The sequence below is a fragment of the Delphinus delphis genome, chromosome 12 (assembly GCF_949987515.2).
Source record: "Delphinus delphis chromosome 12, mDelDel1.2, whole genome shotgun sequence".
Taxonomy (NCBI): Eukaryota; Metazoa; Chordata; class Mammalia; order Artiodactyla; family Delphinidae; genus Delphinus; species Delphinus delphis.
In genome coordinates this window covers 71,636,608-71,653,779 of record NC_082694.2, presented here as the reverse complement: position 1 = coordinate 71,653,779, position 17,172 = coordinate 71,636,608, and the positions used below count along the sequence as shown (strand labels likewise).

Sequence of the window (17,172 nt, the reverse complement as noted above, 5' to 3'; positions counted from 1 at the left end):
ATGGTACACTGTAATTAAAATGCAATTCAGGGGGCTTCCCTGGTGGTGCAGTGGTTGGGAGTCCGCCTGCCGATGCGGGGGACACGGGTTTGTGCCCTGGTCCAGGAGGGTCCCACATGCAGCGGAGCGGCTGGGCCCGTGAGCCATGGCCGCTGGGCCTGTGCGTCCGGAGCCTGTGCTCCGCAACGGGAGAGGCCACAACAGTGAGAGGCCCGCGTACCGCAAAAAAAAAGAAAAGAAAAGAAAATGCAATTCAGGGAATTCCCTGGCGTTCCAGTGGTTAGGACTCCACACGCTCACTGCTGAGGGCCCGGGTTCAATCCCTGGTCAGGGAACTAAAAATCCCACAAGCCGCGCAGTAAGGCCAAAAACAAACAAACAAACAAGTGCAATTCATAAACAACTAAATGTACTGAAATTTCCTTATATTCTAAACATCTATAATCTAGATATATAATAAAAGGAAAACAAAAGACTTCATGTTATCTCATTGCAACACTTATCTATGATCTTATTTATTGAGGCAGTCTATGCTGAATTTTTATAGTACTGATTTTCTAAAAGCGTCAAGTATTTTCAGCTATATATTTTTTATATCCTCAATATTCATGTGAAATAGAGCGGGAGCAGGTTTTCCTAACCTCACTTTAACACTGAAGACACAGAAGTAAGGAGAGTAACAACTGTGGGAAGTCAGTAGCTAATTTGACTTCCATCTAATTTATAAATCGCCAAAAGCTCACCTTCTCCCACTGTAGAGGCTGCAGAGGTAGGTTTCTTGTTTACAGCTGCATACAAAGCTTCTGGTCTGCCAAATATACACACAAGCAGATTAAAAAAAATAATAAAATAACAAAAAAAAGACATCAACAAGTAAATAAAAAAGGTGATTTGATGAAAACAGGAGGTTTTAGCAGTGCATTCTTTTTAAGGGCTAAAATTAATTGAAATATTGTCTCAGTACACAGGCTAGAAATACCCTCATATGCAAAATCCTAGTGGATTAAGAACTGCCTACTTACAAATGACTTAATTTTTTTAAATCTACTGAGGTAATTTCAGTATGATTTATAAATAGTTTTTCAAATGTGAGATATTTTGCCTTTCTAAAGTAACTTAAAAGACATGAGGCATTGGTAAATGGGCAGTTATTTGGTAAAGCACACATGGGACTTGGCTTGGTTTAGAGAAAAATAAGGGCAGTATATAAATTTTACTACTTGTTTAGAGCACAGTACATTTAAAAATATGTAAAAATAACAGAACTTTATTTTTACATTTTGGAACATACATAGCTTTTATTTCCAACTTAACCCAGGAAACTGTTTTCAAAAATCTGGAAAACTGTGGCATTTTAAGAACTAGACATCTGTAGAATACATCAGGGCTCCCCAGGACCTGTGAGTAAATTGTATAGTGAAGCAGTTTATAGGTTAACAGAGGGGACCCTTACTACAACTCATGGGCACACTGAATGGACTGCCTTGCCGAATTCTCCATTACCGCAGCATTTCGAGTTGCATGCCTTATCTGTTAGAAAAGATCAGTAATTGAATGAAAAGTTAGAAGAAATGCCCTTTAAGGCATTTAAACTTAATCCCTTTGTGTTTAAGTTTTCCTTCTCTGTAAAATGTCATGGAGTTTAAATAAGATAATTACTATAAAGGGTCTGGCACAGTGCCAGCATACACATCAGCTACGTATTATTGTTGTTCCTGTCATTACACACTCTAAACCTAAAATTCCATGTCAGTCTGAAAAGTAAAGTTCTGCATTTGAACTGAAAATTGATGTATAGAACCTTAGCACTGAAAGGATTTTTAAAGGTTTTTTAGTTTATTATTTTCATTCAACCGATTAAAAAACTAGAGACCAAGCAGGTTACCCCATACAGTCTGGCAAAAATAGCAGAATCAGAACTCAAGGCTCTTGATTTCCAAAGACCCCGTTCCTTTTCAATAAATCATTTTGCTTTTCTATTTAGATCAATTTCCATATAAAACACAAATGATAATTACCCACAGCTATATTAGAGTACTTACTTGTTTGTATTAAAGATGTTTGATGACCTGACTCCCTTACAGACTGGGAAACAAAGGCCAGAGACCTTATCTGGTTTTGTTTTTTGTTCATGCAAAAGTTCATTCATTTGACTGTCCTTTCATTCGCTTCTCTCCTCATTTACTAAGTAAATATGATTGAGCAGCTACTATGCATTAAGATCACACTAGGTATGGAAAAACTGAAAAATGAACAAAAAAGACGTGAATCCCACCCTCCTGGAGTTTATGACCTAATAAGGGATATAGGTAAGAAAGTAAATAACTACAACACAGTGTGTCATGAGCCGTAAGAAACGTGATGTTCAGGGAACTCTGGAGGCCCAGAGATGGGAACGCCTCACTCTGGCAAAGGCGAGGCCCTTGGTATTGATTTGTCTAAATATTGACAATTTACAGTAAATAATAAGGGAGAAACCTCCAAAGGAAATGAAAAATAACTTCTCTAACTGACCTGATGTTAGTACAAAGAAAGCAACAGATCTAAAATCTTAAGCACTTTGAAAACTTTAGGAATCTGAAATAACTAGATTAAAAGATGTTCAAAAATTGGACCAAATCATCTGAGGTATGATTTTTTTACTCTAGGAATCACCCTTCTGATATCAAACTCAAGCATAAACTTTTAATTTTCCTGCACAGCCAACTGTACTGTGGCTGACTCATCAGTGAAAATACCAACATCCACGCCTCATGTAAACACACAAAAATGCTTACTCTTGGGCTTCCCTGGTGGCGCAGTGGTTGAGAGTCCGCCTGCCGATGCAGGGGACACAGGTTTGTGCCCCGGTCCGGGAAGATCCCACATGCCGCAGAGCGGCTGGGCCCGTGAGCCATGGCCGCTGAGCCCGCGCGTCCGGAGCCTGTTGCTCCGCAACAGGAGAGGCCACAGCAGCGAGAGGCCCGCGTACCACCCAAAAAAAAAAAAAAAAAAATGCTTACTCTTCCCGCCTGACTTCACTCCCAGGGATGATTTTGACGTAAGATTTTGGAAACCATCCTCTTCCTCCATGCACCTCCCCAAACCACCAATTTTCTTGCTGCTCCAAGACAGTAATGATATCATGTTTTGAGAAGTTCAAGTGGTTATCTTTCTTTGCAGTCCAGGAACAAAGGGCCTGCGCTTTTAGGTTTTCTACAACCTGTCCCTGTGAAATCAAAACCACAAAATTAAAAACAAACAAAAAACACAATGGTAACCATGATTTTTGTTTTCTAGTATATAATACTTACTGTTCAAACAGCAGACCAGTTTGGTGTGGTGGTGACTTAATATGAATGGTGACTTAATCTACTAACCAACTTAAAATTATATATGACAGACAACCACCTGAATAGCCTTCTGTGAAGTTAAAGACCCAACAGCTACCATTCAAGGAAACATCTTGGCACTAAGTATCACAGGTATGGAAGGTAAACCCTGGGTATGCAAGAAGTGTACTCATAGATCCATCAAGTATGTATCACAGAACAAATGAAAAGGGGAACCCTTTCTCTCCTCCAGTTTCCAAAGTCTCCTCACTGCAGTGGATTCTGTTTATTCCACTAGGAGTGGAGATGCAGTTGTGATGGGCCTCCCTCCACTTTTCTGTTTTCTGTTTCATAACGTCTTCTTATTCTTATTCATCCTTCTTTCTTTCCTTCTTCTCTCAGAGGAAGTAGTGTTTTCATTTTGTTGATAGGGCTAGCCTCTTCACCTGTGCTCTAAACTTTCTATCATGTCCTCCCACCTTCTAACAATATTTTGTAACACTGTGATTTCTCTCTTGAATCTTTAACTTTCCACTTCTCTATTTACTTCTACTTCTTAAAAAATATTTATTTATTTATTTGGCTGTACTGGGATCTTAGTTGCTACATGTGTGATCTTAGGTTGTGGCATTTGGGATCTAGTTCCCTGACCAGGGATTGAACCTGGGCCCTCTGCATTGGGAGTGTGGAGTCTTAACCACCGGACCACCAGGGAAGTCCCCTTACTTCTACTTCTAACTTCCTTAAAGAAAGAACAGTCTTAAACTTGCTTTCCAATTTCACCCCTCAGTCCATTCTAATTTAGCTTCTGTAACCATCACAATACTGAATCTCTTGACAAGATCATTGATAACATCAGAGCCAAAAGCTTCTTGCAAACCCTTACCTTCTCTGATCTCTGAACAGTGCTGACATCACTAAAACCCCTGCAGTTCGTGAAGTTCACTCTCTGGTGATTGATGGCTCCTCTTTGGTCCAGTCTCCTTCCCTTCCTGTTTTACATGATTTCCCTAATCTTATTTATGCCTATGATTTCTCAAATCTGTATCTTAATTATAACTTTATCTTTTGAGCTCCAGACTTGTAAATCAAGCTGCCTGCTGGGCCTTCCCAGCAGGTTGTCCCTCCTACAAATACCTAAGTTGCACGTCTGAAATGTAATCACTTTTAGAACCCACAAAACCACTCCTCCGGTACTGCCATCCTCTCAGTTACTCAAGCTAAAGACCCTGAAGAGGTATGTTTAACTCCAACTTCTTCCTCACTCTTCACATTCAATGAATTGCCAATTTTATGCTGACTCCTAACACTCTTTTAAGTCCATCTCCTCTTCTATATATTTTCATTACTGGTTCACATCATCTGTTACTTAGCTATTGTAATATCCTCCCTTTTTTGGTCTCCTCCCTTTGCTTCCTTCCACAATCTGGCCTCTATACTACTGCCAGAGTTATCCTTCTAAAATATACACTTCAACTCTCCTCTTAAAAACCTTCATGGGCTTTCCACTGCCAGTTGCTTAGCATGGTATTAAATGCTTCCCAAATAAACCTCAACCTCTCCAACTTCACTTAACCCTTTCTTCATGAATCCTGTACTCTAGCCACACTATAAACAATACTTGTTTCCTATAAACTCCTCTTGTTAACATGCCTCAGTGACTTTTCCCAAATTGTTCTTTCACAGGAATAACTTTCCTTCTTTGTTTGGTGAAAGCTTGCTCATTTTTGAAGGTTCGACTGAAATGCCTTACCTATTGTGAAGCCTGCTCCAATTCCCACAGATTGAATTGAAATGCTCTCTCCTATACCCCTCAAGATTTCATAAAATATCTTTATTACAACACTTCTCATACAGTTATTTATTTATATGTTTGTCTTCATTAGATTGACTTCTTAATGGCAGAGGTTTTTTTTTTTTTTCCATTAAATTTCTAGCACATAATAAATGCCTGGAACCTGTGGTCACACAATAAACATTTTTTGAGTGAAGGACTCTATTCTGATGAAGTCTGTGATTTCTTTTTAATAATGTTAACGTAACAATGCTGGCATCTCGGTTACATCCAAACCAGAGGCTAAACATATATATAACACAGTTCTCACACAAATGACTTACTTAAGGAAAACACAAACAAAAAAACCCCAAGCCCAAGCTCTTCTTACAATAACTACAAATTAAGACTATAATCAGATTTGTAAAAATGATATTTTGAGCTCAGAAACCTTAGCTGGTAGCAACTTGCTACTATGAGAATAAATTGTTGGGAAACCTCTAATAATAATTTCTTCAACCTCGTATCACATATGAATGGTAAGAAAAGAAACTAAATGATACAAACTTTGGTTAGATGAGTAAATGATGGCCTTGTACAAAAATCTTTATTCTATTTTATGTGAACCAGGAGCAATGTCAAAGAATAAAACACAAGAAAATTAAAGATACATACCTGTCCGTGAATAGGTGATGTAGATACAGGGGACACAGTGCGAGTAAAAGCTGATTTTTTCTGCCATGATGTGTTAACAGTTAGGCTTGAAAACGATACGTTTTGATAATCAGTCACTGATGCTGGTTGATTTGAAGAAAGTGATCTATAAATATAACAATATGACGAAAGTATACTTAATTGTTCAGAATCTTATGAAGTACTACCAATTTATCTACTTGTATATAATATACATTGTGTTGAAACACAACTTGGGCAAAAAAAAAAATTTATGAACTACTGACCCATGTTTTTATTTACTAAACATCAGAATTAAATTTGGAACAAAAGGTACTCTTAGAGAGTCCAGTGCAGATTACAATATGATTAAGTAGCAGGTTGACACAAATACATATTAGGTGTTCACACATTTGCAGAGACGTGTAAACTCCATTATTAGCTAAAAACTTACTCAGAAGTTGAGGTAGCAGATAAAGACACTGTAGGAGGAAGTAAGGCCTTCTTAGGCGACACAGATTTTTCAGACGTTATTTTTTCTACATAGTTGCATGGAAACCAGCCAAAATTTCCTTGAAAACTACCATAAAGCCAACCAGGTTCTCCTATGGTTTTTTCATCAACCTATGGAAACAAAAAGTAGGGTTAACAGTGGTTAGAAAGCCACTTATTTACAAAGGAAAGAGATGCAGACCACTGTCCGGCAGCCTAATTTTCAGAATTAAGTCCGTCTAACTAAACAGCTAAAGCACTTTCTACAGATTATTAACTCTAATGATGGACAAGGTGCCTTTTTAAATTTAAATTTTTAATTTTATCCAAGTTAATACATAAAAATAGTTTACATTCCTATCAGAGTCTTTTTGAACTCTCTAGGAGAAACAGAAAACTTTTTCTGAATACTATTTTCCAGCTGGTAAAACACAGAGGTGATTTATAGTTTCATTTCTTCTCCCAGACATTTCCCTCCTACAGTCTGGCATCCTCTGTCCTCACAGCACCCCTTCTTCCGCTTCTTGGTCCTTTGTCCTTTAAACACTGATGATACCTCAAGTTTTATCGCTGGCTCTCTTACTTCATACTATACACTTCTGGAAGAGGCCCACTCACTTCTATAGTGATCAGTTCTTTATACGATATATTTGCAGAACTGACTTCTTTTTTCTAATGGGATAAGCCTGTACTTTCAACTACTTCCCAGATATCTTCAACTGGATAATCCACAAGAACTTCCAACTCAAGTCTAAGATTGAACTTGTTTTCTTCCCCAGTCTACTCCTTCTCCTAAATTCCTGTATCTCTGTTATTCTTACCATCAAAGACTTAGTCATTCTAAATAAAAAATCTTTGGATAGGGAGGGTGGGCGGGAGGGAGATGCAAGAGGGAAGAGATATGGGGACATATGTATATGTATAACTGATTCACTTTGTTATAAAAGCAGAAACTAACACACCATTGTAAAGCAATTATACTCCAATAAAGATGTAAAAAAAAAAAATCTTTGGCTCTTACCTCTCTTACACTTCCATATCCAAGCTGTGTTGATTTTGCTTCTAAAAGCTCTTTCGATTTTTTTTTTTCAACCCTACCCTCCTAACCTACTTCAGGCCTTTTTCATTTCACAGCTAGATTACCGTAATCTTTACTCATCCTTCAAGATTCTGTTAACTGCCCCCAAACTAGGTCAGAGTTATCTCATACATACTGTCATGAGATAGCATGCATTATCATACTGTGTGATTCTTTATTTATATGTATCTCTTCCATTTGTCTGTGAGCCTTTTAATTGATACCCATTGCCCAGCATAATACATATTTGCTTAATTCATTGAATAAATATGCCAACTAGGTCTCTGTTCTCCACTCCATTTTCTATACTTTTTAGATAACCTTTCTAAAATAGATTTGACAGTGTTTTACCTATCAAAATCATGTAGAATTTGTATGGTGATTCCATATCCATTAGGATTTTTAAAAACACTTTTTTTGAGGTGTAATTAGCATATTATAAATTTCACATTTAAGGTATTAAATGTGGTAAGTTTTGACATACGTATACAGTTGTGAAAAATCACACAACCAAGATAATAACCATATCTATCAACCCAAAATGTCTCCTTTTGCTCTACTGAAAGCACTCCCTCCCACTCCTCCACTTGACCCACACCCCATCTCCAGGAAGACACTGGTCTGCTTTTTGTCATTATAAATTAGTCTGCATGCTCTAGAACTTTATATAAATAAAATCACACAATATACATCCCTTTCTGGGGGGTCTGACTTTTACTCGGCCTATTATTTATTATTTTGAGATCCATCCATGTTGTAGTGAATGTGAATAGTTCATTTCATTTTATTGTTGAGTAATATTACATTGTATGATGTACCACAATTTGTCTGTTTACCTACTGATGGAAGATTGAATTGTTTCCAGTTTCTGGCGATTACAAATAAAGCTGCCATAAACATTTGTCTTTGTATGGACATATGCTTTCAATTCTCTCGAGTAAAGATCTAGGAGTGACAGGGCTGGCTCATATGGTAGATGCATGTTTAACTTATTTTACTGATAATAATGACTTTATTGAGATATAATTCACCATACAATCCTTCCATTTAAAGTACACAAATCAATGGATTTTAGTATATTCACTTATGCAATCATTATCACAATCGATTATAGAAACTTCTCTATTAAAAAGAAACCTTGTACTATGTTGTATCTAACAGTCTAAGAAACCCTTGAGCAGCCCAAAGCTGTAAGGATTTTCTCCAATGTCTTTTTCTAGAAGTTCTACAGTTCTAGGTTTTACATTTCAGGATTTACCTCTGATCTATTTTGAGTTAACTTTCATATATGTTGTAAGGAATAAATCAAAATTCATTTTTGTGCATATGGATATCCAAATGTTCCAATGTCATTTGCTTTTTTGAAAAGACTAGGACTTCCCTGGTGGTGCAGTGGGTAAGAATCCGCCTGCCAATGCAGGGGACATGGGTTCGAGCTCTGGTCCAGGAAGATCTCACATGCCGCAGAGCAACTAAGCCTATGCACCACAACTGCTGAGCCTGCGCTCTAGAGCCCGAGAGCCACAACTACTGAAGCCCACGCGCCCTAGAGCCCGCGTTCCACAACAAGAGAAGCCACCGCAATGAGAAGCCCGCACACCTCAACAAAGAGTAGCCCCCGCTCGCCGCAACTAGAGAAAGTCTACGCAGCAACAAAGACCCAATGCAGCCAAAAATAAATAAATACATAAATTTATATATAAAAAAAAAGACTATCCTTTCTCCACTGAGTTGCCTTTGTACCTTTATAAAAAATCAGTTATATAAATATGCAGTTGTAGATCCAGTTATTCTGTTCCACTTGTCTATTTTCCAATCTAGATACTAATACTACACCATTCTTATTGCTATAACTTTTATAATAAGCCTTATAATCAGGTAGCATAAGATCTCCAACTTTGTTCTTCTTTTTCCAAAGTGGTTTGGTTATGAATCAGCTTGTAAATTTTTACAAAAAAGTGGAAAAGAAGTACTGAGATCTTCCTGAATGGAACACTTGTAGGATAGAGCCTGAGGATTTGCCCAAACTGTTCTCATTTAAGTATTATTTCCTAAGCTCTGTATTTATCTAAAACAGAGATAATTTAGAAAAAAAAATGTTAAAAAAAATATATAATATGTATAAAATTCTCTATTAAAAAGGGCTACCCTTTTAATATGTCTGATGAACTTAATGTGATTGAGAGACGCCGATATTGCTGTTTCTGTTATCTTGTGCACGAGACCTATTAGACGTGTGAAAATACCCCTTGGAAAAGAAGTCTGTGCTAATATAATTGTACATTCTATGCTGTCATATGTAGCATATCACATAGACAACTGTCTGGCTGTACTTGGAAGACTTTTTGAAATCTGATTGCTACTCAATGATTTTCTGTTTTAAACAGTGTTAAACAGATCACATATGCAAGTAATAAGACCAAAAATCTTAACACCAATGTATACAATTAAACTGCATAGCTTATATTCTTAAAAAAAAAAAAAAAGCCTGGTGGGAGTTTGATTGAAACTGCCTTGAATCTATCGAACAATTTGAGGAGAATTGCTTTCTTATCAATACAGAGTCTTCCAATCCATAAACATGTATAGCTTTCCATTTATTTAGGTCTTCCATTTTTCTCAACAATACTTTGTAATTTTCAATAAACAGGTCCTGTACATCTTTTGTCAGTTTTATATCTAAGCATTTCATATTTTGTATGTTACTGTAAATGTTATTTTTAATTTCAATTTCTGAATATCCATTGCTTGTATGTAGAAATACAACTAATTTCTGTATATTGATCTTGTTTCCTGCAACTTTGCTAAACTCACTTATTACTTCTAGTAGCTTTTTTTTTCTTTTTAAGATTCTATGGGATTTTCTACACAATCATGTCTTCTGCAAATTAAATTTACTTCTCCATTTCCAATCTTGATGTCTTTTATTCTATGCTGAGTCACTGCAGATCCATCACGATTTTTATCCTAGAAGATCCCATCTCTCTAGTTTTAAGCTCTTCAAAGTTCAAACTTCTTAGTGTAGAATTCAAGGCCTCTGAAATTGTGGTTTCTTTGTCAAGTACCAACTTACCTTTCTAGCTTCATCTCCTAATATTTGTCCCATATTCTAGGTAAGTGGTTATGTGACATTCTTTAAACACACCAGGCTCAGTGTTTTTGTTCAAGATATTCCTCCTGCCAGAATTTTGTCGGGTTTAGGGGAAAGAACACAGACTTTGGAGTTAAGTGAACCATGTTTCAGTCTTAGCCATGCCACCTGGCTGGTAATCTGCTGTAAGGTAATGAATATCATCTAAAGCCTCAGTTTGTTCATCCATAAATTTGGGGGGAAAATACCTGCCCTACCTTCCTCCAGGTTATTCTGAGGATTAAATTAAGAATATTTATAAAAGTGCTTAGTAAACTGTAAAGCTCTAAACAAGTATAAAGCATAATACTTTGGGCCCTTTCTCCATCCTATCCTTGGGGAAAATGTCCCCAATGCTATTTGGTTGTGTTATTGCTTCATCTTCTGGGTTCCTATAGCACTTTATTTCCTTAAATGGTTAATCTAAACATATCACATTATATTTTGTACAATTATACATATTTCTTTTTTCTTCCTAAACTTTGCCTTCCTTATTCATTTTTATATATCCCCAGTAGGCACATGGCTAGAAACTCAACAAATGTTAACTTGAATAGACTATTCTAAATTAGATAAACAACAGATTCAAAGTTTAATTAATAACAAATGGATTTATTATCAGGCAACTTCATTTGTGTTTATGGTAAATAATTCTCATTTTAATGCCATATGTCTGGCTATTTATTACATCATGAATGAGATATTTAAAAAATCCCTCAATCTAAGCTGCTTTGGTTAATTACACAGATAGTATCATAACTATCTAATTACCATAAAATGGTGTTCTGAAATAGAACAAAGGAACCATTGATAAAATATTATCCTGTAGATCTAGTTAAGACTAGTTTAAAATAGCTAATCCAGAGCACTAAAAATGAAGGCAAGAACATAATAAACCCTGAGGAATATGCAACCTAAACCTGATTTAAATATTTGGTCTAAAGGCAAGGAATCATTGAAAGGTATGAGTACTAGCATTCAACACTCACTTCCTCCTTTTCTTACAAACTTTTAAAAGCAAAATTTCTTTAATACTATTTCCTAATGTTTTCAACCTTCTAAAGAAGAAAAGGCTCAATCATTTATTATTCAGAGTTAGACCAGGTTGGCTCTGTAAGGGGTCAATTTTAACCAATTTCATACCTGTCGTTTATAATTCTAATTGATTTCTAGTGGTTAATTTACATAGAGAGTTAAACTAGAAAAATTTACATAAATTCTCACAGGCCTAGGGAAACTATTACTTCAAAAATATCATTAACAGATAAGGATAGAAAAATAGGTTGTCATGAAAAATGTTGCCATGGTTCAGTGGAATTTATCATCTTTTTCACTTTCACTCAAACCTCCTCGGCCACCTTCATTCATTAAGTTGACCAGATGTTGCCTCCTATCTTACCAACAATACAGAAGCCCTCAGATTTGACCTCACCTCTACCTCAGCACAAGTTATGATCCCATCCATCCCTTCGTCCAGCCCTCCAATCACGAAGGAAAATGTATCCAGCCCTTCCACCTCTCCCTCTTCCTGTGCTATAGACCCCAAGCCCTCAAGATTACCATGAATCTTCCTCCTCTCCATCCATTGGTCAGAACAGAGAGGTCTGACAGTGAGGCATGAGGTGCCTTCCTGAGTGCTCTGTGTTCTGTATGTTGAATTGAGTGGTGGTTTCAAAGATCTATATACATGTACAAATTATTTGAGCTGTACACTCATGGTTGTGTACTTCACTCAATGTAAATTACATTTTAATTAGAAAAAACACCTCCCTCCATTGGTGATTTACTCTTTCTGGTATCATTAACCCTTTTCCTCTGCAGATCCTTTCTATTATTTAAACTTGCTCAAGCTTCTGCCAAGTTAAAAAACAAAAACCAAAAAACAAGAACAACTTCCCTCAACCCACATTCCTCATTATTTACCACCTTTGCTCCCTCCCCTCTTTCAAAAGTCAAGCTCCTTCAGAGAGTTTCATATATTCGCTGTCTCCTCTTCCTCCCTTCCAACTGTTCCTCAACTCACTGAAATCTGGCTTCTTCTCCCACCACTCCACTCAACTAATACTCTTCTCCTCAAGGTTAACAATAACTGTGCTGTTGTTAATCTAATGGTTATTTTTTTAGTACTGTCGTATTTTACATGTGGACCACTCGTCTCAATTGTCCCTGACACTAAACTCTGTTTTGTTCCTACCTCTAGTCATTCTTTTATGGCTCCCCCTCCTCTAACAATCCCTTCCATGTCCGTGCTTTTCAGGGACTGCATCCTCAGTCATCTTCCCCCTTCTTTATTACACTCTTGGATGAGCTCTGCCACAGTCGTCTTCAATAACCATCACAACACACGATGACATCCAAACTGGCCTCTAGATATCTCTGGATATCCAACTGCTGCCTAGAAATCTGAAACTCATCCCAAACTGAACTCATTATAATTCCCACTTAAATTTCCTCCTTCTAATCTTTCTGTCTTAATGAATGAACACCATTATCAACCAAGCTGTCCAAATCAGGTATCTGGTAGTAACTCATGACTCATTCTTTACGTCAAAGATTCGGCAGAGAATACAAGCACTCAAGAAACTCCAGCTAACATTATGTTCCTGCTGTCACTACCACCAGACTGGCTCTCTGACTGTGGGAGACGTCTGCTCTAAAGCTGGAAGCAGTCTACACCCTTTCTTCCTCTACTTCTTTAGGATGTGTCTTTCTCATTAAACCATAAACTCACTAAGAGCAGAGACTGTCTTGTTCACTATATCCCTCGCCTATCATAGCTCCCAACAAGTATTTGCTGAAACAAATGAAAGATATAACCAAAAATATAAGTAAGCTCTTGACCAAACAGAGCTAGGCTACATTGCTTCACTCTTGGACACTACCTCATCATCACCAAGTAGAAGAGGAGGAACGGCAGGGCCAGAAGACTATGGACTCAAGCTCCTCAGCTGAGGAGCAGCTATGGCACTGTCCATGTGGCAATGGCAACAGAAGGAATGTGTAGCTGGGGATTGTCTTGAGCATTTGAATAGATGGTTCTGGTAAACCCTATTCCAAGTATCATTAAACATTTGCTACCTAACTGATAAAATACACCAAACTGGTGACAGTGCAGGTTAAAAAAGAAAACAGACACTGGCTAGGTATTCTAAGTAATACTGCCTTTATTTACTAAGAAGAAAACTGAAGCCAGGATTAAAATCGAAGTCGGTATGCTTCTAAAGCCTGTATTCTTTCCAGTAAATCACATAGCTCTGTCAAATGCTATTCCCTGCATCTTCTCTTATTCATTCATTTTACATCATTTGTGATTATACAATAAAAATCTTTCTGTTCCAAGGAACAAGGGTCTGCATCTAATTAGAGCTACAGAACTTAACTCCTTCAACTCTTTTAATGGTTGCCAGAAAATAACCAGCTCCCCCAAATTTCATTGGTAATTTATTAAAATAACAAAATATCACCTTTTATGACATAAAGCAGTATGGCAGAGTGGAAAGAACACTGGATATGGAAATCAAAAGACATGTACTTGCACTCCACATTGGCAGTGTGCTGCTGACAGTTACAACTTGTGTTAAGTCTTCCTACCTAGAATATGGCAATAATAATAACTGTCCTATGCAGCTCTGTGGTATGTCATAAGAACCAAATGAGGTAATGCTTAAAGTATATTTTTAAAATGGTAAATCACTATATAATAGTATACTCAATATTATTATAGAAAGTAATATAGTACATTGCATTCAGCTTATTCATGAGAAAAAAAGATTTTGTTTCCTACCTGTATTATATCCCCAGAATTAAAACTCATTTCGTCATGGTTCCTTGCTTCAAAGCAATATAATGCTCTGTAATTTACCAAAGCACCGGCTGGCTCACCTAAAGAGAAGATAATTGTCATTATCTGCTTCTTTCATATATACACATCTTTGCTATGACTCAATAAAGAGCTTGAAAAGAAAAAAACTGAGCATCAAACAGTATCATGAAAATCCATTTAATATAGGCTTGTTAGAATTTAAATATTTTCAATAGTCACAGAATCAATATAAAAACAAACAAGGATATTCGTCTTAAGTAGGAGTCAGTAAAACAAAGAGATGGCTTGCAGGGTGTGCCACGCGCATGGATGAAGGAAGGTGGGGTGGTAATTGTCAAGTGGAGGGAGACTAAGTTCCAAGAGGCTTAATTTGATCTGCGAAGGTCAGAATATCACAGGGAAGAAGAGCACAAAAGGGAGATCACAGACAGAAGGTTAGTCAGTAAACAGGGTTGACTACAGATGTATCAGCACGGTTCTTAAAAAAAAAACAGTACAAGAGTTCACAAGTGTACTTGACAATAGATGAAAAATATTTTACTTTGCTCATTTGTAGAATAAATGCTTTAACTTAGAAAAATTTCAACACATTGTATCATTAATAAGGATTCAAAGGTTTGTGCATTCAGAAGAAATACAATAATATTTAAAATATTTTAGAAATGCACTCTGGGGTGTATCAGAAACAATGTATATCTTCTGAGAAAATTTCAGTGTGCAAAGACTTAAAACTTTACTGTTGTTTCATTAAAATAAACAGTTTAGTTACACTGGTGGAATAAAATATTTTAAACTATTTACTTCAATTATGAAAACTGTGTCAGGGTTTATGAACTGTTAGTGACGCCTATCTTCTTTTCTTTGTGTCGCTTTAAGATTTCTACCCTCAGTCTGTTTTTTCTTTTTTTTTTTTCCCTCAGTTTGTTTTAATAAACCCACGAACTTCTCATCCAAGTTTAAATTAGTAAAAGGTCTTTTCTGACTCTAAGGATTAGTATTCATTTTAATTTTCTTCTTTTTTTGAACCTCATCAGAGTCTACTTTTTTCTTTTCGCTTTTGTTGCTCTGTTTCAGAAAAATCAAATCAATTATTTTCATCCTTATCCTTACTTTGTTTCTCCTCAGCTTTCCACTCCACTTCTTGAACTTTTTCTTGTGTTTTTTCTTCTTGGAGTCGCTTTTGTTTTTCTTCTTCCTCCTTTCTAAGATTTTCTTTCCATAAGTTTTCTTTTCCTTGTTTTGCTTTCCTTTACATGAAAGAAAAAGAGTTTGCATAATGTCCTAAATTTTTTTTATGCAAAATAAAAATGTAATAGAAGATCTTGTTCCTGACAAACTAAAGAAAAATTACACATTTCTTATATATTTAAATATAATCTTAGGGACTTCTCTGGTGGTGCAGTGGTTGAGAATCTGCCTGCCGATGCAGGGGACACAGGTTCGAGCCCTGGGCCAGGAAGATCCCACATGCAGCGGAGCAACTAAGCCCGTGCGCCACAACTACTGAGCCCATGGGTCACAACTACTGAAGCCGTGCACCCTAGAGCCTGTGCGTCACAACTACTGAGCCCATGCACCACAACTACTGAAACCTGCGTGCTCTAGGGCCCACATGTTGCAACTACTGAGCCCGTGTGCTGCAACTACTGAAGCCCGTGTGCCTACAGCCTGTGCTCCGCAACAAGAGAAGTCATGGCAATGAGAAGCCCGCACACCGCAACGAAGAGTAGCCCCTGCTCGCCACAACTAGAGAAAGCCCACGTGCAGCAATGAAGACCCAACACAGCCAAAATAACAAAATTAAAAAAAAAAAACAATCTTATATAGTTATATATTATATATAGCAAAGACATATTAGTAGGGGGGTGTGGAGAAACCATGGGGGTCAGGGCTGAAGGGGAAAACCAATTAATCAATCAATTAATCAAGAGAGAAACTAAGCACAAGTAGATGAGCTAGGGAGTGTGACTAACAATTTCTCACACTCTCAAATTTCTTCCTGCCAGCCAACCTCCCAAACCCAAGAAAAAAAGTGGAAAAAAACTGTAATGGAACTGTTCAGAAAACGAATCTAAAAATTATATCTAAATTTCCTTCCCTTGTCTCCAGATTCTTCACAAGGACTGCTGTCAAACTCTTATTCCCACTATCCTAGCTAATCCCTGTTTTCAGGATTGAGTCATTGCTGTGGAAATAGGAAATACTGCTGGACAGATTATCTACTTCTTATATTATCACTCAAAAGTCTTTTTCATTTGTTAGATTTTAGATAATAGAGCATTTTTCCTCTATAGGTCCATACTTCTGTACATGTTTCTATGACATTTGATATAGCTGCAGCTTGGTTTCTAGCTGGTCAAGATGGTCTAAGATCAGCTTAGTTGTTTTAGTATTAGAATTAATGCTTACTGGAGTTCTTCTTGCATATACTTTTTATGATCTTACTGGAGGCAGAGCAGTCACCACTAATTAGCACCTTCTTCAAGTCTCAGCACACATTATCAGGGGCTATGAAGATTGTGACTGGATGCATCCCTAGGATTTGGGGGCATTTATGCCCCACCAAGGTGAAAGTCTTGGCTTAATTCCATATCTCTATTCCTATAATTCCTGGAGGAATTTGGAAATCCTGGATAATTCCAAAAACTGTACACCCACTCAGTCATGAACCCTTCCTCCTCATCCCCCAAATGTCTTATACTTCATACTCCTGGTTCATTATCCCACAACTAACTTCCTCTCAACCCTTTGCAAATCCTCCTACACCCTCTATCACTTTGCAGAGTGCTTTCTCTAGCACTTTCTGTAACTGACATCCAGCTCTCCTTTGAGAGGCATGCTTCTCTTGCAGTCCTTAAGCAATTCCGACCAATATTCCCTTTCCCAGTTCTC

At 37.1% G+C, this 17,172-nt stretch overlaps 1 protein-coding gene across 11 annotated transcripts in view; it reads right to left on the bottom strand.

Moving 5' to 3' along the window:
* The window catches only part of ITSN2 (intersectin 2), a 162,287-nt gene that overhangs the window by 60,812 nt on the left and 84,303 nt on the right, over positions 1–17,172 (bottom strand). For all 11 annotated transcript variants that reach the window (XM_060027011.1, XM_060027010.1, XM_060027009.1 and 8 more), the window contains 6 exons: positions 15,391–15,527; positions 14,242–14,339; positions 6,212–6,381; positions 5,761–5,905; positions 3,003–3,208; positions 744–808 (listed from right to left, as the gene is read on the bottom strand). In XM_060027011.1, coding sequence (XP_059882994.1) covers positions 744–808; positions 3,003–3,208; positions 5,761–5,905; positions 6,212–6,381; positions 14,242–14,339; positions 15,391–15,527 — 821 coding nt within the window. The remainder of the gene's footprint in view (positions 1–743; positions 809–3,002; positions 3,209–5,760; positions 5,906–6,211; positions 6,382–14,241; positions 14,340–15,390; positions 15,528–17,172) is intronic.